The sequence below is a fragment of the Marmota monax genome, unplaced genomic scaffold (genome assembly GCF_021218885.2).
Source record: "Marmota monax isolate L192 unplaced genomic scaffold, Marmota_monax_Labrador192_F-V1.1 WCK01_AAM20220418_F8-fsc00018, whole genome shotgun sequence".
NCBI classification, from domain to species: Eukaryota; Metazoa; Chordata; class Mammalia; order Rodentia; family Sciuridae; genus Marmota; species Marmota monax.
In genome coordinates this window covers 20,252,103-20,275,000 of record NW_026692201.1, presented here as the reverse complement: position 1 = coordinate 20,275,000, position 22,898 = coordinate 20,252,103, and the positions used below count along the sequence as shown (strand labels likewise).

General features: G+C 31.9%; 1 protein-coding gene across 8 annotated transcripts in view; it reads left to right on the top strand.

The window, feature by feature from the left end:
* Fam172a (family with sequence similarity 172 member A) overlaps positions 1 to 22,898 on the top strand; it is a 487,335-nt gene that overhangs the window by 229,349 nt on the left and 235,088 nt on the right. For all 8 annotated transcript variants that reach the window (XM_058574617.1, XM_058574621.1, XM_046428568.2 and 5 more), the window contains one exon: positions 7,799 to 8,017. In XM_058574617.1, the coding sequence (XP_058430600.1) occupies positions 7,799 to 8,017 (219 nt within the window). The remainder of the gene's footprint in view (positions 1 to 7,798; positions 8,018 to 22,898) is intronic.

Here is a 22,898-nt window from a genome sequence, read left to right as displayed (position 1 = left end):
TATATGTACCAAAGGGTCACAGATGGTGAAAAGATTTGTTACCATGAGGTAGTATAGCATTTTGTGATTATAAAATTAATCTGTCTCTAAATCTGTTTAAAGAGTTTTTGCCATCTAATGAGCAATATAAATTATTAATATTTTCATGTTCTTGGGGACATTCACAGCCATAATTTTACCAACACAGCTGTTTGACCCAGTGACATCATGTTTTGCATATTTTTGCATTTTAATGAGCTACTCATTTAAAAGGTTACAAAGAAACCATAACTCATAAGTAATTAAATTATTTAGCAGAAGAAGTATGAGAAGGTCTTCTGACATAGGTCACTGTGGGAAGGGAAATTCATAGCTGTACTCAGTTGCACCTGTTTGTTAGGAAGTAGATATGTATAGAAACTTTTCTCTTACATCATTAAATGCTGTTATTTGTTAAAATATCTGAATGTGTACAATGTGACATGCATACACACAAACACATATCCCCAAACAGTGCATTTTCTTTGCTATGCAATAAGTTTAAATACTAGTAACACAATTAAAATCATAGCTTACCATTTTGGGTTATTCAGCCTTGAGAATTAGGCAAGAGGAGTTTTAGAAATTATATCATAATGCCTTTCTCCTTTTTTTTCTTCTCATATTCCTCTCTTAAAAAATAAAATAGCTTCATATAGACATTTTAAGGATTTATTCTTGATTCTGATTTGGAATGTTCTACTAAATGGAAATTTTTTAAATGAGAAGTAACTCTTTAGTATTATGTCCCCCTATACTCTTAATTATACCTAACAGAAAGTTTGGAAGATAGTAGCTGCTTATTAAATATTTATTATCTGAAATCAGTGATTAATGAATTATTAACTCATTAAATAGTTGGAATTCTTTATTATGTTCTCATTCTTACAAATGGACTCTATGACCACAATCAAAGCATTGATATATTATTGAAAAAACAACAAAAATATTTTGAAATATGATATTTTAATTGAAAGAAACAAGAAACAGAAAGGTGACATGTTTTAAGATAGAGTTATTTATGTCAATAATTGGTAACAGGTTTTACCAGTAACTTATATATCACATGTTTATATGATATATAATTGGATCAGAGTGAAAAGGTTTGAAACACCTTGCACCTTCTGGAGGAGTTTGATAGCTATGATATTTATATAATTTCATGACAAATTTTAATAGGAAGGAGAACATTGGATTTTATTCAGCACTCTAAAACATAAAGGCATAACTAACATACAAAACAGTAAAGTTCATAAGATAACTCTAGACATCTGATTGTGCATAGGATCATGTAATAAAGATGTGTTTGTACCGTTCTGTAGATCCATTTAGGGATTTTGATCTGCCATTGACTGGGCACTAGTTACAACTTGTTACTTTTTACTTTAATGGACAAATATATGGGTGTCTTTTTTAATCATCCTATAAAAATGAAAAGCAAAAAATATGAAAAGTCTCATGAAGCTATAGTGTTCAATCATATTCCCATCCATGATAATGAATGCTAATTGTATTTATTTTATAGTTCTATTGTGAATTTATAGAATGCTTCTACAAATAAGTCATTGATAATTCTGAGATAAATTTGTAAAGTTTAAGAATCATAGTGTTCCAAATCTTAGAAGAAGTTAGAAACACAGCAGGTGATATTATGGGTAAGTACAAAGTGAATGTTTTAAAATAAATAGCACTTGGATGACCTGAGATGTCAGAACTGGAGACAAGGGTGTATGTTTGTCAATATATCCTTCATGTTTTACAGACTCCTAAGGGAACAAGGGAAGATACAATTTCACCTTTTCTGTGCCAAAACATTTTAATTATATCTTCTTCCAACTACAGCGGTTCAGTAACCAAGGAGCTGACATTGATGCATGTGTTGATAAAGCTGCAAACATTCAAAATGAGATTAACAAAGATTTTGAGCAAAGGGTGACAGCTAATTTTGCACAGTATTCTGCATCTAATTCAGGCCAGAGTAATAATAGAATATTTTATAACTGTTTTGTTATTCAAAAGGACTTTTATGATGCATTTATGTTTGTGGATATCTTTGTATCATATTCAAGAAATCTGTGTTGTAATCCTGAAACAATATGAAAGGAGGAAAACTCTTATTATAAGTGGTTTTGTTTTTTGTTTTTGTAAATCATACTTCATCTTTGGATCTCTTTGCCTTACCTTAATTAATATTGAGCACACTAGCTATAAAAGGTATAGAGATGGCAAACATGTAGTTTCTGATTTTGCATAATAGCATAAATAAAATGGCCAAGAAGAGTTATATTAAATTTATTTAATTAATAAAACTGTAGTTTATGTTCTTGAGCTCCTTTGAGCACATTTCAGTGTATTTCTTTTCTACTCTCTATTTGAAGGCAGCTGACAGTCTTCTTTCACTTTTTGTTTGTGAAATTTTCTCTCTCTCTCTCTCTCTCTCTCTCTCTCTCTCTCTCTCTCTCTCTCTCTCTCTTTATCCACTCACTTCTCCATCTGCTTTCACTTTTGTTTGCTTGGGCCGTCTCTCATCCCAACTTGATAATGAGGAATGCAGTGTGACCCTGACCTCTATCAGCCCATGCATGACCTTCTGACTCTACCATATAACCTTTGACCTTCTCTTTGACAGCTTGATTAATTACCCTGTGTTATGATTTATGAGTAAGTGCTAAGTAAAAATAATAGACAACAGGTGGTCCTCTGAAAACTTTTTGTGGCATGTTTTCTTTTAGTGACTAACTTGATGAGCTATTTGAAGTTGGAAACTTAACTGGGACAATATATGTTGATTCATATTATGGTATTTTTATAGAACACAGCATTAGAATTCAGGAAGCTGCCAGTTGAAGTATGGTCCTGATGAACATTTTGTAAAATATTAGTAGGGTGCTATTACTTAAATGCATGTTGAGAAGCACAAAACAGAGTCAGATGACATTTCAGGCATTTCAGTCCCAGGTCACGTCTTGAGAAAATTGCTGAAATAATGGAGGGGGCATTTTCCAAGCAGAGCTACAGCTCCAACAGCTATGTTTACTTTAACGCTTCACTAGTGACTTCTGATTGGTTGTCATGACCTCATCTCACTGTTGCACCTAGGATGTTGCAACAGTGACATATACATACCTTCTTGTGAACAAGGTGTATTATACATACATACATCTTTCAGAAAAGATGAATGGACAGTGGTTTATCCATTTTAACCATGAGTAGAAGTAGTTTATAGATAAAACACTTTTGAGTTTCATTTCCCTGAAGGATAAGCACCTATTTTCTTTCAAATTAAGCAGAAAGGATGCTGAACTTGAAAAAATATGATTGATAAATCTGTATAAAATGATCTCTTAGAGACCTTTGTTTGATGGCCAAAATGGATAGTTTTGTAGGTCAAAGAATTCTACTGTGTCCCCTGACCTCTCTGATCACATGTAGCTTGCCGTATTGGCAGGTTAATATGCAGAGTTCAGTACTTTCATCAGATTTTTATTTAGCCAATCACAAGAGATTTAAAAAGATGTAGATTTGTCCTTATTTTCCATTCTTCTTATAATTGGGAAATTAATTTGGATAATCTTTAGTTTTCCCAAGGTATCATTTATGGTCAAAAGTACATTCTGGTTTTGGTCAAGTATTTTAACATTTTATACTTTTTACAAAGTATTCTTTTTAAGTACATTTCTATACCGATTTGATGTGTCTAGCAGTATTTCTTCTTTTGGTTCTTTGTGTTTGGCCTTACCTGTCTGCAAGACTTTTCTAATCTGACCCAACATTTGATTGAACTGTAAATGAAGTATAATTTATTAGTAAGTACATTTATAGTATATTAAAGAAGGCCCAGAGGCCTGTGTATTTTATTTAAATCACAAGTGCTGAATAAAATGCCACATCTAGCAATGAACTTTTGAGGGTTTCTGATTAAGATACCATAGTTAAGACCCTATAAACACAGGTTTGAAAATGAAACTAGTTATAGCTACAAAGTATAGAAAATGGAATGAGATGAATAAACCTTACTTTTACTAATGTCTTTCCTCTTGATCCCCTTCCTGATCTTCTGCTAAACTGTATGATGAAACCTAAATTAACAACTTGATGTATGCTTTGTCACTTGAAATGTTAGATATTAGAATTTGAGTAGATCATTATAAAAGATGCCAGAGTTTTATTTATTTAACTGTAAGATGTTAGATAATCAGCTTTATCATTTCAGATACTCAGAAAAACCTCTTCTGTTATCTTTACCAAGACAAAATATAAATTTCATGAGAAATTTAGCATGCTTACAAAATAATTAAATATAAAAGGGAAACTTCAGTATAAAATGTTTAAGATTCTAAGCCCAAGTTATGGAGCCTTTTTTAATGGAGTAGAAATGCCTAAGTATTTTCTAATATACTGGATGCCTGATTGTATAATAATTTTTAAAAACTATGGATAAAGGTCACATTAGCCGCCTTTTTACTTGTTTCATTGTGTACTGATAGAATTATTGAAAACAGAATTTTAACAATGATATGTATTCTGATTTTTAAAGATATTGTGTTCTATTTAAAACAGTTAAATTTAACTACTGATATTTTGTTTCTGCTTTATCTAATTTCTTTTGCCTGTGTAGTTTCCATATATTAGTTGACATTGCAAAAACCATTGTAGCTTATATAAAGGGTTTTTTAGACACGGTATATGACTTGAGCAAAGAAGGAAGTTTTACTGTGTATCTGTGATTAGAGAATTGAGGTAGGATAGTTTATTTTGCTGCACTTGCTTTCTCCCATTCATTGTAAAGTGGTTGTGAATGGTCTCTGTGAATATCACATCAATTAATTTATCAGTAAAATCTTAGATGAAAATGGTAGCTTTTTACAGAATGGCAATTAAATTCTCAATAAAAATATTAAGAACCAACTCTTATTTCTGCAAAAAGTATTCCTGTTTTTCAGTTGTTACTTTAATCAAACTGGCAGTTCGAAGTATCTAAAGGATAAAATATTTTCTAAATAATTTAGGTGTATAAAGAGAAACTTTCACTGTTGAAATTTAAATGAAAAAATTCTTTAATTGATTTATATAGTGGTGGTTTAAAAATAGAATCATTTTTCTTCTGCTGATGCCTCAGTGAAAAATTGACATTATGTCTTTATAAAACTGAACAAATGAGTCATGTAATTTTCAGTTACATAATCAATAATTTAGACAAATACTACTTCTTTGATGATTTATGTGTGTTTATTTTTTATATTTACTTAAATAGGACACATCAAATTTCAGAGACTATTTAAAATCAAATAGGTACAATAGTTTTTCAGTCTATGGTCTCTACATTTGAAGTAAAAAACTCCTTCTTAAATAAGCATATATTATGAAAATATTATTTCTAATATTTAAATTATAAATTGGGATAATTGTCTTATAATTCTAGTAATTAAAACTTTGTTCAAAGAGTTTGTCTTTTGTCTGAAAGTCATTCATACTGCAAAGATGATGCTTATTAATTAAAGTCCCACTTTATTTCTTTGAGTTTGTAATTTTTCATATTATCATTAGGCTATAGTATAGCATTATTTTCATCTCTATATAAGATTCTATTTGGAGCTTGCTAACTCTGACATGTCTGAATATGAGAGACTGTGTGTGTGTGTGTGTGTGTGTGTGTGTGTGTTTAAAGTTCAATCCACTCAGAGAAGGCAGGGAAGAAACATGACAGGAGACCACTTACTCACGGTACAGAATCTATAGTAAGGAGGCAATTTTCTTTTTGGCCTGTGGTGACCTTTTTTGACTATGTTCCCTACACCAGAGACAGTGTACTGAATGCCTCTATTTCACCCTGTTTAGCAGAGTGCAACAGTGTTCTTTAACTTACTTTTGGTGGGAGGAGAAGTTATAGCTGAAATTTGAGAAGGGCGTGAAAAGTGGTAAGAGACACAAGGAAGAGAGGGGTAGGAACTTCCTTCAAATGTGATTTTAATAACTAGTCAAGTGTGTCCAACTGTTGAAAATCACCAAATGACAATCTGTCTACCTGACAGTGATCACAATGAATTACAAGACTTTTGAATTAGCTATACAGATTAGAATAAAGCAGGAACAGATAAAATATCTTTTGTTGGTAAAACTTTTGACTTGCCGCTAAGAAAATAAAAATAAAAAAAACTGTTGTGGTTTCATGAAAATTGTTTCATTTAATAAATTTGTAAAGCATTTATAAACCCTTCCTGAAAGAGGCATTATCTCAAAATTTTTTTTAACATCTGCAGAAGAATATATTTGTAAATCATTTTGGTATGTATCATTAAGTAGTTTTTAATATATAAGATGGCTATATCTTAATTTATAGTCTTGTCACCTTAGTGATTTGAAACTTCCAAACTAGTCATGGTTTTTGTGGCACTAATATCATATGATTGGGGTGAAAATTGAAACACTTCCAATGAAGTTTGTAAGTAGTTTGTTAAATCAACTATATAAAAGGCCAATGAAGTGCAGAAGTATAGCATATTTTAAGATAAGAAAATTGAGTCTATGCTAATATTGGCTTATTCATACTGCTATAAGTTTTGTAAGGATCATTTTCTTATGATTGGTGCTGCAAAAAGTTAAATCTTAACGTAAGATTAGATAATTGTAGTTTTGGAAAAATATGCTGTTTTAGTAAGCAGGAAGGTTTTATAAGCTTAATTTTCTATAACATGTTTTTTTATCAGAACATATAACATCTTTTAAGTATAAATTTAGGGGATTTTACAAGGACATAATTGGAACACCCACAATACAGAATTGGATGGAAAGGACATATATATTCTAGCTTCAAAAATTTGCATTGCACATGCTTGTCAGTTGTTATTGTTTATCCTTCTCTGTTTTCTCATGGTTAGGTTATTCCATCAGATATAAGATAAATATCAAAAGTTTTCTTAATTATAACTGCAAAAATGTTTCCTTGCTAGAAATAAATTAGACAGGCAAACATATGTTTTACAAGCTTGAAAAAAATCCTGAGTAGCTCAATAGAATGTATTTTTAAACTCTGAAACTTAACTTGTAGTTTCCTGGTACTGGTTCTTAATAAAATTTGTTTGCTTGAAAAACAAACAAACAAATAAATTTACAGGTTAAAGAGGTGCTTCCATATATTATAGTAAGACATTGGTTTATTTTGTTTTGTGATGTGTGGGTCCTCCTGAGAGAAAAGTAATACATAAAATCTGAGGTGCTCAAGTAGATATTTTATGTTTCTGATAATTTAGATGTGTAAATAGTAGAATGTTAGATCAGATTTATTCCTTTTTAATTAACTGTTTAATTTTATTTTACTGTCTGGACAAATTTAAAATGCTCATTAAAGGGCAATTTTAAAGGAAAAAACTCCTAGAAAATGTAACATGAATTGTAAACTTTAATTTCCAAAAGGTTATTGTCTCAAAACATGTATTGTAAATATTAATATGGTTTGAAAGTATATTTGTGGTTTAATAATTAATTTCAATCATTTTTGAGGTTCTGGGAGATCCAAATTACCTTTTAATTTAAGATATATGATTTTTATGTTACCATTATGTCTTTTTGTTCTTAGAGATAATATGTTTATTTACACACATAATGAAGACAATTTCAAATGATAATTTCAAATTTGGAAAAATTAAACCATAATCTTTCCTAAAGGAATATTTTAGTTGATGTACAACTATATTAAATTACTTAGTCTAAGATTTTAGCAGCTTTTTATGAATTGAAATAGATTCTAAGATTAAATATGCTACTTTTCATTTCAAAATAGGAAGGATATGGAGTAATAGTACTGAATCCCAATGAAAACTATATTGAAGTAGAAAAGCCGAAGATGCATGTACAATCATCTTCTGATAGTTCAGATGAACCAGCAGAAAAACGGGAAAGAAAAGATAAAGTCTGTAAAGAAACAAAGAAGCGACGTGATTTCTATGAGAAGTATCGTAACCCCCAAAGAGAAAAAGAAATGATGCAATTGTATATAAGAGTAAGTAAGAGAATTACTTTCCTTCATTATTTCCTTTATCTTATTTTTATCTTATTTCATATGAGTTATTTTGTTATTTGTCTTCTCCATGGTTATCTACTTACATGAAATATTTTCTATTTTTTATTTAATATTACAGAATACATTCTTAGTGTGACATTTTACAGAAGTTGCAAATGATGTTTATTTTGTGTGATAAGCTTCTTCTGCTATTTCTTTTGTGTGATAACTATCTTTTACAACATTTTCTAAAATAATATTTTGTGGTATATATAGAAGCAAGAAAACTTTCCAATTCAGCTCCCAAACATGCTGTTTCTTTAAGGTATTATGCCATTATGTTTTCCATGTAGGCTAATCATTCTAAAACATTGGCTGAATTAATAATGCATTGCACAAAACAATCTTCATCATTGGTGGTAAGTGTTACTAGATAATGCTTTGTTTTCCTATGAACAACTATCTATCCATAGTGTCTCAGCCTAACTTCTGAAGGCAGATAGGGAGAAAAGAGTAATTAATATATTAATAAATATTTAAGCTAGAATAGTTTAGGGAACTCTTGTCCTTTGCTCTTGTCTTCCCAGTGAGCCCTTGCACTTTGTAATGGTAGCAGCATGAGACTGTGATAGCAGTGCTGCCCAAGGATATCTAATATAGGGGACACAAACAATTGTATTTGCACTTTGGCATATTCTTCGTGATGTACATACTGTGCTTTATATGGATAAGACAAATTTGTGTTACTTTCAAGGCCCTTATTATGGATGCTAGAAGTTTAACACTAAAGCATATCAAAATGATACTAGGTGAAGTAAAATAGTGAATTGGTGTTTTCTTCAAAAGTAAGGAATTCAAAATATTTAAAGATAGCCAAATTTTCATTTTGCAAATTATATTATAGGACAGTAGCAATATTTCAGAATACTCAATTTAAGTTACTTTTTCATTTATTTTAAAAGATCATAAGTAAAATATTTCATAATATTTTTAAGAGGAAATACATTGCCTTCTAAATTTTCATTTTCTTTATCCTACCTATAATTAATTGCATAATCACTGTTCTTTTTGGAATTGTGTTTCAAGCATTCAGGCATCTGATTATAGGTCATCAGTCTACTGAATGATTTGGGAAAGTAGTATATAAATTTTCATGATTCCCCAAAATGTGTCCTTACCAAGAATACCTAAAATGCTTTATGTGATAAACAAGGGTTAAGCAGACTACAGTATTTAAACTTTTAAAAATCACATCACTATTTAATGATTTGAAAAACAAAAATAAGTACTAGGAATCATTAAGTAGCCTGTTTGTTCTAAAGTAACTGTATTGACCCTTTTCCTTGCTTATGACTGCATCAGGGTCATTATGTTACCTTTTCCTCCATCAGTTATCCTAAGGTTTCTACTCTGTCATTCAGTCCATCTTATGGTAAAGTTAGTTAAATTTTTTGAAAAATTGCCTCTGATACCCACATTCTAGAGATGAATTTCATAAGGTTTTTGAAGCATACAAACCAAATAGAGTATTGGCTTGTCTATGTAAAAATGCAAAGAAAAAACGATTTAGTATGTTAAGGCTTTTACTTTTTCTTAAATAATTTCTTGCCTATTATATGTACAGATTGATTAGGAATGCATCTCAGATATCTGCCTGTAGATTTTTTCCATTCTATTTTCTTTTTATCATGTCACCGTGACTTTGGTTATTTTCTTTTGTTCTCTTGTATGTGAATTTTCTTGATCCTGTTTTTTCACATCTGGTTCATTTATCCCTGCATCTGTTTTTCATAACACCAAAGGAAAAGTCTTTTTATGTTGCTTCAGTAAGACCTGCTGTCTTAACCAGGCACTGTGGTACAACCCTGTTATCCCAGAGACTTTGGAGGCTGAGGCAAGAAGATTGCAACTTCAAAGCCAGACTTAGCAACTTAGTGAGGCCTCAGCAACTTACTAAGACCCTGTCTCAAAAATAAAAAAATAAAAAGGGCTGTGGATATGGCTCAGTGGTTAAGCACCACTAGGTTCAATTCCCAGTACCCAAAACAAAGAAACAAACAACCGTCTCTTTCCTTTTGCCTTTTTTTTTTAATTCTTTTTTTTCTCTTCTACACTTCCATCATTTTTATTTCTTTTATTTATATCTTTATGCTTCTTTCTTTCTTATGAGCGTAGTTTGCTCATCAGTTCAGATTCACACTGGAAGCACTAAAAGATAAAAATAAACTCATGTAGATAACACAACTTTGTATATGATAGTCTTAGCTAATGAACTGTATTTCTTAATGTAAACATCCTGGCTGTTAAAATCTCCTGGGATTGTTCAGAATAGCATAGGAATGATGAAACTCTTCAAACATACTTCTAGATAGTAAGGCTTGGTTCTATAGAGGAAAAGAGAAGAATAGTTCATCTTGTATGAAGTGCATTAATTCTAAGGAGATTTTGATCCATTCCAAAAATAGACTTCTTCCCTCTACATATTTTTATGTATCCAATATTCACATTTTTTAAGACTGAGAGTATAGTATATGATAGAGAGAAATTAAGTTTTATTTATATACTTCTTAATCATTTACATTTTGAAACTGTCATCTGTTCTTTACAATAGCTTAATAGGTAAGTAGATCAGATCTACTTTATCCTTATTTTATAATTAAGGAAATTGATACAGGGATGTCTGTCCAGGATTACATAGCTAGTAAACGGTAGAACTAAGTATTAAAACTAGGATTCTAAGTACTGAAGATATTTGTACCCTTTCCTCTTTACTACATTGTTCTATCAGTTGAAAACAAAGTATATATCTGAAATATGAAAATTAAACCATATATGAGAAAAGTATGATATGATATAGTAACATCTGATTATTATATATACTTTTTTGCAGAGATACCAGGGGTTGAATTCAGGGGCACTCAACCACTGAGCCACACCCCCAGCCCTATTTTGTATTTTATTTAGAGACAAGGTCTCACTGAGTTGCTTAGTGCCTCATTTTTGTTGAGACTGGCTTTGAATAGACTTTTGACCAGCTATCATTTAATAGATATAACATATATTCTCTCTCTAATATTGAGTCAGATTTATAGGTGAGGAGACTATACGTCAAAAACTGTTAGTAATTTTCCCAAGGTCACATAGTTCCATGTGGGCGGGTACTAGTCTGTTTTGCTCCATACTTTATCCTCTGAACCTAGAATAGAATCTTCACGAACACTTAAAGAATGGAGCTTTCACAGTAAATTTAAATAAGGAGGGAGAGACAGGTTTTAAAAATCAAACCACTACACTAGTATGGCAATATGTAAATCAATGGATGTGTAGCTGATGTGATTCTGCAATCTGTATACGGGGTAAAAATGGGAGTTCATAACCCACTTGAATCAAAGTGTGAAATATGATATATCAAGAACTATGTAATGTTTTTTTATATGATATGTCAAGAAATTTGTAATGTTTTGAACAACCCACAATAAAAAATTTAAAAAAAAGAACTATGTAATGTTTTGAACAACCAACAATAAAAATTAAAAAAAAAATTAAAATTGAAGTCAATAAAAAAAATCAAACCACTGCTCCTTTTTTTGTTATACATTCTCTATTATTTAAGAATGCTGCCTGATTTTCTATGAGAAAATATTCAAACAAACAGAAGCAAGCAAACAAAAATCGCTACATTATTGTTCTCCAACCCAATCATTAGACCAACATTATGTGCCAAAAATTACCATAGTCAGTTTCATGAATTAATGTAATCAATATGCTGATATTTGATACCTTGACTAGTCTATGCATTTTCATCTGTATGTATAAAAGTAGAAATCTTGTTTTCCTTTTTAGCTTTACCATCGCCACTTAAATCATGGATCAAAATGGAATGTTTCATTCTTACCCAATGCTTTTTCTCTTTTACGCATTCGCTGTCCTCTGCTCGTGCTTTGTGCTTTATGATATCTGTAACTTTTTTCCCTGTTCTTTCCCCAATCCAATTTCTTCATTTTGTAGTGCCCTGCTGAAATACCACTTTTTCCTCTCACTATAGGCAATGAACTAATCCTTTCTTAGACTCATGGAATTGTAATTAGTTATCTTATGAAGGGTTTATCATGAGCCATCTTGAGTTATCTTATATTTTTGTTTTGTAATTTTTTTAATATTACCAATTTACCTTTTCTTGTGTAAGTTTTATTTTTAAAGCCTATAAAGATGCTTTTTGAAGTTTACAAATATCTAACATGCCAAGACATACACAGTTGGAGATATCCATAATTCCATTACCTAGTAGCTAACTTCATTTTGAGCTTTTTGAAATTTTTTTATTTAAAGTTTTTTATTGGTACATATTATGCCAAATAGTGGGTTATAATGTGGCATATCATACATACGTATAACCTAATTTTATCAGTTTTGCTGCCTAGTACTTCCTCTTGTTCTTCTCTCTCCTCCCATGATCTCATATCTTATGATCCTACCTACCATCTTCTACTTTAAAGATCTCTCCTTTTATTGTCATTAAATAGCTTTTTACCTTTTTCCCCCCTCTAGCTTCAACATATAACACTTGTCATTCTGTGTCTGTCTTGTTTAATTTAATATGATGTTCTCCAGTTCCCTCCATTTTCCTGCAAATGACATCATTTTATTCTTCTTTATTGCAATAAATGTAATACATCACATAAATTTGTAAAGGACACAAATCAAGTGATCATCCCTATATATGCAGAAAAGGCTTTTGTTAAAATTCAACACCCATTCATGATAAAAACTCTGAAGAAACTAGAGATAAAAAGAATTTGCCTCAGCATCATAAATGATAAACCCTCTAAAGACAACACTATACTGAATGGGAAAAACTTAGAGCATTTCTTCTGAAATCAGGAGCAAGACAAGGATGTCTTGCTTTCACCATTTCTTCAATACAATACTTGAGGTTTTAACAGAGCAATTAGACAAGAGAAAAAATAAAAGGAATGCCAATAGGAAGAAACCAAATTATTAATTTTTATAGATGATAACATCCTGAACTTAGAAGGATTTCAAGGATCCACTACAAGACTTCTAGATCTGATAAACAAATTCAGGAAGGTGACAAAATACAAAATCAACATAGAAATCAATAGCTTTTCTATATACCAATAAGGAAAACACTGAGAAAAGAAATTAGGAAAACAATTTCATTCACAATAGTCTCAGAAAAAGGAAAAAAAACACTGAAAAAATAAATAAAAGAAGCCATTTGAAGATAGACCTCCCAATTTATCCTTTCTACTAGATGTCCCTGTAACCCTCTAGATCTTTGAGTATATTTGCTTTATATATTTTAGAATTGATGTCAATCCTTAATGACAGCACACATGAACCACTTTTGCAGTAATTTAGGGCATATTGTCAGGAAGCGAGGAAATGATACTAAATGCATTTACTAGAATTTAATTTCTTGGAAGGAAGAAGACTAGACAACTAGACTAGCAACATAGGAAAGAAGGGATTATATAAATATCATAAGATGATGCAAACTCAAGGAAAAAAACAGTTAATAGAAATTTATAAAATATTAGGTAGACTATGGACAAAAGTGACTTGATGCTGATCTACGTGACTTTGGGTTGGAGCTATTTTAATATCTCTTGCTTAGGGTTATACTTGGTGGTGAATGGTGCTAGTGGGAAGTAAAGAAGAAGGTTAGATCTAGCATGTGAAAATAGAAGCAAAAACAGATGCTGGGCATGGGCATGGGAGGAGTTACATGGATATAGGAAAAAAAGTCCAAATATGGAGGAGGCATTTACTGAACAGGAATCTTGGCTAATCCTGGCATTGCACATTGAAGATTCTCAAATATTTGTGAATTGATTGCTTGTTGATATCCATCAAACATCTTATTCCTTAATATTCAAGATATTGATGTTGCCTAGTTTTCTAATTCATTTTTAAGCATTGATTTTAATTTTTGCAATTGTTCAGATGCAGCTAGCTCTGATAAACCAAAGCTTTCTTTTTTAAAGAAATGTTTCTGATATTCTGATTTGGGTATAGTCACTGTATTAGTGAGGGCTGATAAATGTCATCCTGTCTTTTCTGGACTTCTTCTCTTACATGCTGATGCCCCTGGAGTCATTTTAATGTTGTTTTTTAGCAACCAAATTCAATTTATTTGTATTATGAACAATGATTTTTTTAATCTCTGTAAACATTTTTTAATTTCCTAGTACAGGTGGAGTATTCCTTATCTGAAATGCTCGGAACCAGAAATGTTGAAAATTTTGGAGTTTTTCAGATTTTGGAATATTTGTTCAGACTTTACCAATTGAGCATCTTTACTGCCAAAATCTTAAATATCTCAAAATGTAAAACTTTTTGATCACCAATAAACTATGTATTGAACTATTTGAATTGTATTTGAAAAGCATTTTTCTTTTTCTTTTTTTATATAGTAAAGCTGGCCTCCTTTCTGATTTATACAAATTATCTAGTATACACCGGCAGATGTAAAATACAAGTCTTAAACTTTAAGATTAGTAAAGTTTAATTTTATTTTACTTACTAAACGATTATAAATAGAAATGACTAGTGGATTATGTAGCACATTTCTGATGCATTAGAAGCAGAGCATGAGAGATCAAAGAACTTACTCTTTCATGTGGCAACTTTCCTTAACTATGAAATAATGTACTTTCTGGCGTATATTAATGCTTATTAAGGGGATTGATTTGGTCTAGGCAATAAACATCATGTCAGACATGCCTGGCAGGAAAACCTGCTTAATATGTTTTGTAATAAGATGGAATTTTTTGTTCTCAAAAACATCTGCCAACTGAATTTAAGAGTGAAGACAGAAAATGTCATCAATTTAGTGGTAATCCTATAAATTTAGTTTCTTTTTGAGCAACATATCAAGATACAAAAAATTCTCCGTGTTAACCTCCACTGGTTATAGTACTTTGTAAAATGATGAAACAAAAACATTTTATTTTTATATAATGTGTTAATTAATTCATAATGAATTTTAATATTTCAACTGATAAAATTTTAACAAGCATCTTGCCAACAGATCATTTTTTAAAGCATCTGTTTTTTTAATGTGTTGGGTTGAGAACTGAGTCAAATGGCTAAATATGTACATATATTCTTTTAAAAACATGTTTCCACCCCCATAACTACAAATACACTATTTTTCTCCCTTGGACCACCAGGGGCTGCTGCTGTCTGTACTGGATTTTACTTTTCGTAGAAACTGAGTACCCCAGTCAAACTACCTCTTATGTTTCTTTCTCTCTATTTAACCCCAAATTTATTTTAATATATAACTGGAGAAAGACTTAGTAGCTTAATAATTAATTTAAAATTTATTATTGTAAATGTTTCTACATTCTAAGGCATTTATATTTTTCTAAATCAATTTAAAACCTGTTGTAGACATTGAAGGCAGATTGTGTTAGTACGTATTTTTATTTCCTGTTTTTAAAGTATGAATAACATTCTGAATCATACCATGGAAGAGATATAGTGTAGATATGCTATTAAAAGTATAGTCTGTTAGATTTGAGTTTGAATTCTACCTCTTCCATTTAATATGGTCTGCCTTAAATTAACTTCCGTACTCCTGAGCTTTTTGCCAAAAAAAAAAAAAAATGGAATGATGATAATATATGATAAAACACACACAGTATCAGGCATATAATCTTGAGGCTTTAGGAAAATAAATAATATCTTCTCTCAAGTTGAGAATCAATTGAGAAAGCATCCAATTCTTAAAGTTTGCTGGTCGTGTACCTTCTGTACCTTTCTGGGGTATTTTATTTACTCTCAGCCAGTTCTCTAATTTCTGACACCACCTAAGCATCCAATAATTTATGCAAACTTTGACATTGCTTATTTGGAGTTAACACTAGGCCCCACAAGTTAAAGGGCTCAGTCCTCCAAGACTGGCGTCACTGAAAATACATGTTACATACAAATCCTAAGTGGCTACCTTTACTTCTGACTAGATATAAATTGGCAGTTCCCACAGCCCTCTCCTAAGGTTTAGTAACTTGCTAGAATGACTCATAGACCTCAGGAAAATACGTAAGTTAACCACTTTATTATGGATGCAACTCAGAAGTGACCAAATAGAAGAGCTGTGTGGGATAAGGAGTGTGGTTAGGAATATTCAGAGCTTCTGTGCCCTCTCTGGGTGAGCTGCTCAACCAGCAGTACATCACTGTGTTTACTAGCTTAGAAGATCTCCACTTCATGGAGGTCAGTGGACAAGACTGAAATTTCTTCCCTATAATCACTTGTTCTTTCTGGTGCCCAGCCACATCCTGTGACTATATAGCAGCTTCATGCTAAGTACTCTTTTATCCTACAGTCAGTGATAAAAGGGGATTGTTATATCTAACAAGACAAACATTCAAAACACATTCAGAAGATAGTACACCATAATCAAGTATCTTTTTAGATTTTTCAGTTTATTGGCATATAAATTGAAACCTTAAACAGATCAATATTAAGCAGTGAGACTGATGTAGCAATTAAAAGCTATTCAACAAAGAAAAGCCCAGAACCAGATGAATTCTCAGCTGAGTTCTACCAGACCTTAAAAGAAGAACTAATGCCAATCCTCCTCAAATCTTTCTATGAAATAGAAAGGGAGGGAATACTGCCAAATTCATTCTATGAAGCCATTATCATCACCCTGATACCAAAATAAGGCAATGACACAACAAGGAAATAAAAATTTAGACCAGTACCACTGATGAACATAGATGTAAAGATCCTTAATAAAACATTGGCAAACCACATTAAAAAACACAATGAGAAGATAGTACACCATAATCAAGTGGGTTTTATTCCAGACATGCAAGGTTGGTTCAATGTATGCAAATCAATGAAGGTAAATGGATTTAAGGACCAGAACCATATAATCATCTCAAGAGATGCAGAAAAGCATTTGACAAATTTAGCACCAATTCATGTTAAAAACACTGGAGAAACTAGGTATAGAACTTACTTTAACATTGTAAAGGCTATATATAAAAACCCAAAGATGGTATTATACTGAATAGAGAAAAACTGAAAACATTTCTCCTAAATCAGAAACTGGGCAAGTATGTTGACTCTCACCCCTCCTAGTCAACATAATCCTTGAAACTCTTGTCAGAGCAATCAAGAAAGAAAAGGAAATTAGAGTGATACAAAGAGGAAAAGAAGGAGTCAAATTTTCTCTATTTGTTGATGACAATATCCTATATCTAGAAGACCCCAAAAACTCTACCAGAAGACTTCTAGAACTGAAAAGCAAATTCAGCAAAGTGGCAGGATACAAGATCAGCATACATAAATTAACCACTTTTCTACATTCCAATAATGAATATGCTAGGAAAGAAACCAGGACAATTATCCCATTCACAATAACCTAAAAAAATAAGTAAATCAAAAAATACTTGAGAATAAATCTAACCAGATGGTGAAAGACCTCTACACTGAAAACTATAGAACCCTGAAGAAAAAAAATTGAAAAAGACCTTAGGTGATGGAACAACCTCCCATGTTCTTAGACAGGAAGAATTAATATCATAAAAATGACCGTACTACCAAAAAAGGTTGTATAGATTCAGTGTAGTCCCCATTAAAATACAAAGAACATTCTTCACCGAACTTGAAAAAAAAAACAGTCCTGAAATTCATTTGGAAGAATAAAGAACCCAGAATAGCCAAGGAAACATTGAACGAGAAGAGTGATGCTAAAGGCATCACAATACCAGATCTCAAATTATACTATAGAGTTATAGTAACAAAAACAGCTTGACATTGGCATCAAAACAGACACGAAGATCAATGGAATAGAAGACATAGAGACAAACTCACATAGATACAGTCATCTGATACTTAATAAAGGTGCCAAAAACCTATGTTGAAGAAAAGATAGTCTTTGCAAAAAATGGTGCTGATAAAACTGGATATCCACATGTGTAAGAATGAAACTAGACCCCTATTCTTCATCTTGCACAAAAGTCCACTGAAAATTATCAAAGACTTAGGAATTAGATCCAAAACTTTGCAACTGGTAGAAGAAAACCTAAGCTCAATACTTCAACATATTAGTGCAAGTGCCAACTTCCTTAACAAGAGCCCTGTGGTACAAGAAATAAAACCAAGAATCAATAAGTGGGACAGCATCAAATTAAAAAGCTTCAGCACAGCAAAGAAAACAGAACAATTAAGAGCATGAAGAGAGAGCTTACAGAATGGGAGACAATCTTTGCCAGCTACTCCTCTGACAGAGGATTAATACCCAGAATATGCAAAGAATTTAAAAAACTTAATACCCACCCCCCAAAAAATAAACAACCCAATCAATAAATGGGCAAAAGAACCAAACAGATACTTCTCAAAAATCATCAAGAGTACAAGCAATAATAAATGCTGTCAAGGATATTGCAGGGGGAAAGTACACTAATATGTGACTGCAAATTAGTACAACCACTTTGGAAAGCAGCACAAAGATTCAGGTGCAGCTATTATACCCCTTGGGATTTATCCAAATGATCCAAAATCAGCATCCTCTAGTGATATAGGCACAACATATTATTTACAGCAGCACGATTCACAAGCCATTATGAAACCAGCCCTTCCTCTTATCCTCTAAACATCTCTTTAGATGGAAATAATGGAGAACATCATGGTAAATGAAATAAGCCAGACTCAAAAAAATCAAAGGTTGAATGTTTTCTCTCATACGCAGAAGCTAGACCAAAATAAGAAGGAAAAGCCAGGGAAGGGAATCTCATGAAAATGGAAAGGATATCAGAGGAGTGTTGGAACAAGATTGAGGGGGTGGTAGGAGGAATGGGAAGAAATGGTGGAATGAAATTGATCAAATCATGCTGTGCACATATATGAATATACCACAGTAAATGTTATCTTTAGGTTTATCTATAATTTTTTTTTAAAGTATAAGTAAATAGAAACAAGATGAATAGAATAGAGGAAGGGGAACAGGGTAAAAGAAAAGGCAAAGTACTGGTGACTGGAGTGGGCCAAATTATATTCCATGCATGTATTATCATGTCAAAATTAGACCTAATATTATGTATAACTATAATGTTTTTATTTTAAAAAAACACTAAAATAAGCCAGGCATGGTGGCCCATACCTATAATCCCAGCAACTCAGGAGGCTGAGGCAGGAGGGTTACAAGTTCAAAGTCAGCCTTAGCAAGGCCCTAAGCAACTTAGCAAGACCCAGTCTCCAAAAAAGAAAAAAAGAAAAAAAAGAAAGGAAAGGGCTGGGATGTGGATCAGTGGTTAATTAGCTTGGGGTTCAATCCCAGGTACAAAAAAAAAAAAAGCAAAAAAAAAAAAAAATTAAAACATGTAAACAAATATCTGACAAAACACACTCCTGTCACACAAAATTCCAAGTGTTTTAAAAACTCTTTTCTGGGCTGGGGTTGTGGCTCAGCGGTAGAGCATTTGCCTGGTGCGTGCAAGGCCCTGGGTTCGATCCTCAACACCACATAAAAATAAATAAAATGAAGGTATTAAAAAAAAACTCTTTTCTAGGAATCAGGGACAAAGGCCAAATATATTTTCATATCATATTATAGCATCATACCAAAAAATAGTCCCTCAGTCTTACACACCTCAGTTTGGAACTCAATTAGCAATATTAAGTAGGAATCAAGCAAAAGAAAATCAAAACATCAGTTTTACTAATTGGTGTGGTTTACCTGGAAAATTTAACTTAGGTATATGGTTAATGGACTTCCTAATATTTTTACTCTGAAATGAATTTTCCTCTTATTCTCTAAACATCTCTTTTTCCTTTCACATGGTAGAAAGCTAGCTGTAATCTACCCATCCTGTAAGCTTAGTTGAAAGACGCTCAGAAGGGCAAGACTAAGCATGTTCAGTTTCATCTCCAAATGTACTAGTCAGATAAGTCTCTCCTTCTATGGAAAAAAATGAATGAGAGATGAGAAAAGAAATTAGGAACATTATTTTAGCTCAAATGCCTCCTTACAAGGACAGATGAGGAGAGTTTCCATCTGACAAGTGTGAGTCTCTAATAACAGGTCGTTATTATTATTACTTATCTTTTCTAACAACTTAATAAATTAATATTAAATTATAACCATTAACTTGTATTAAAGTATATGTTAGTGTCTTCATCTTAAGATTTTCATTTATAAGGGAATGAAATATGGGCTGGGATTGTAGCTCAGTGGTAGAGCACTTGCCTTGTATGTGTGAGGCCCAGGGTTCGATTCCCAGCACCATTTAAAAATAAAGATATTGTGTCGATCTACAACTAAAAAAAAAATTAAAAAAAAGGGAATGAAATACAAAATAGTAGAAGCATGAATACAAAGTAAACCAAATCTTTTAATTTTAAAAGGATCATAATTCTATTTTAGGTCATCAGAAATTAATCTTTATATTTTCATGTTCATGCTTCCAAGGCCCAATAAACACAGTAGATTTGTAAATAATTAATTGTTACATGAATATTTCATCCTTACATGAACCTATAAAGTAAAAGATACAGACCTTTCCCTATATACATTTACTCTTTTAATGTTTTAATGTTTTTCAGATAATGGAATATATACTTATCTGGTGCTATCTAATACTCAATAATTTGTGCTTCTTAAAGATTCACTGCTGCATGAAACTCAAAACACATTTTAGACTCTCATGAAAACCTACTGGTCTGTCTTGTCTTTGAATGGATCTTTTGCCCATGAATGATTTTGTAGCATCAGTGAGTTATGCAGATGACCCAAATGTTGCCATATTTTATCATGTAGAATAAAAATTTTTGTCCATTATTATTACAATAGTTCTCATCAAAAAAGTTCTAAGAATTGAAAACCTATCAAGCTTATCAGAGAAAATTCAAGTTTCACCAAAATTCTCACTTTCTAGGAAGCTCAGTTTTTATCATTGGCAATAAATACCATCAATTATTTTTCTTCAAGAAAATATTTTTTACCTACCCAAATTGTCAGTCCACACTAACGAGGCCAGTGGAATGTAAGGATTTAGGATTTATTTTCTACTGCTCTACATTCAACAGTAGAAGACCTTGGTGATCATGTTTTGGGTTTTTACAACTACAGCTTTCATTCTCCTTCTCTTTCCTCTCTTGCTCAGAAAGCCCAAATATCAATAATGCCATCAGAGAAAGGACTATTATTTGTTCATAAATAAATATATATATATAAGTTAATTGAAAATGGCTTGTAGTATATCATCTTTTTTCATTGCTCTAACTTAGTATCACATTTTAACATCTCCGAATTTCGTATGCATCTCTAAAATTAATGGCATATCATATATTACTTGGCAACATTTGTTAGCTCTTAATAGTATGTAACAGTAGTAGTATATCTTAGAATTGATGGTATCTTACTTGTATGGAATATGATATAAGACAGAACTGCCTAGTTGCTTAACACTAGGAAGACATAATTCTTATTTACCACCCCCTAGATTTGCACAGTGTTTGTACTGTGTATCCTTAGGGGTTAGCCCTAGTAGAGATGATGCAAAGGTGCATCCACTTTCCAACATTCTACCCCATATTTGACTCCACAAGTTGTATAAATACCACTTGACTATTGTTTATCAAGCAGTAATCCCTACTCTTTATGCATCATTGTAGTCAGTTTTGTATTTTTGCAAAGCAAATCAAGAGAATGTTTGCATTCTCTCCAATACTAGATGTCATATTATTAAAAAGAGTTGTAGATCTTTGGGTGGTAAATCTAGGAAGAAATGATTAAGTGATTGTATTAAATAGAAATGGTAGCCCCTAAGTGTCCTATTTCATAATGCCTTGTACTTTTAAATTTTCTTTTGGCAGTTTCAAGATACTAGAAATAACTATTAGCACTATAAACATACAGTATTAGTTATAGGTTGCATTCTGGTAGTACAACCTCATTTATTTTGTATCATGTCCCAAGTGCTAGGTAGTAAAGGTAAAATATGAGAGAAGAGTAGCATAATTTCTACTTGAAACACAGGACATTAGTCAGGATAACATATCAAGATATGAAATGTATCTTTAAACTGACAAAATGTATCCTATTTAGTGGCACATGTTGGAATGGAGCTTTATACATTTTAATTCAGTTTTTGAGTACTCTTTGCAAAATATCATGCTAGTCCTTGGTAGATAGTGATGGAAGTGTAAGAATCCTCTTCAGGAGATCACAATGGAATGGAAAGGCTGAAATATTCACAAATGACTATGATACAGGACAAATTCTGGTAAGTATTTTCATGTAGTTTAAATGTTATGTTGTAGGATATGAGAAAGTTTATTTTTCATTGAGGCATTAAAAGGTCCTTCAATAGCTTTTTTTTTTTTTTTTTTTTGGTACTATGGATTGAACTAAGGGGCATTCAACCAGTGAGCCACATCCCCAGCCCTCTTTTTCATATTTTATTTAGAGACAGGGTCTCACTGAGTTGCTTATTAGCACCTTGCTTTTGCTGAGGCTGGCTTTGAACTCACAATCTTCTTGCCTCAACCTCCAAGCTGTTGGAATTACAGGCATAGAACCAAACTGGGTTTGAATAAAAGTCTGTTTAACAAGTTTTTCCGTGGTAGAAGTATAATTTGACTATGCACTAGAGTTTCTGGTTCAGATAGAACACAAAGAAGGCCACTGCGCCTGGCCTTCCACAACTCTTTTTTTTTTTTTTTTTAGTTGTAGGTGGACACAATATCTTTATTTCATTTTTATGTGGTGCTGATGTTTGAACCCAGTGCCTCACATGTGCTAGGTGAGCACTCTACCACTGAGCCACAACCCCAGCCATGACAACTCTTAATGTATTATTAGTAATAAAAGGCATATACTTAGAGGTTCAATCATAGA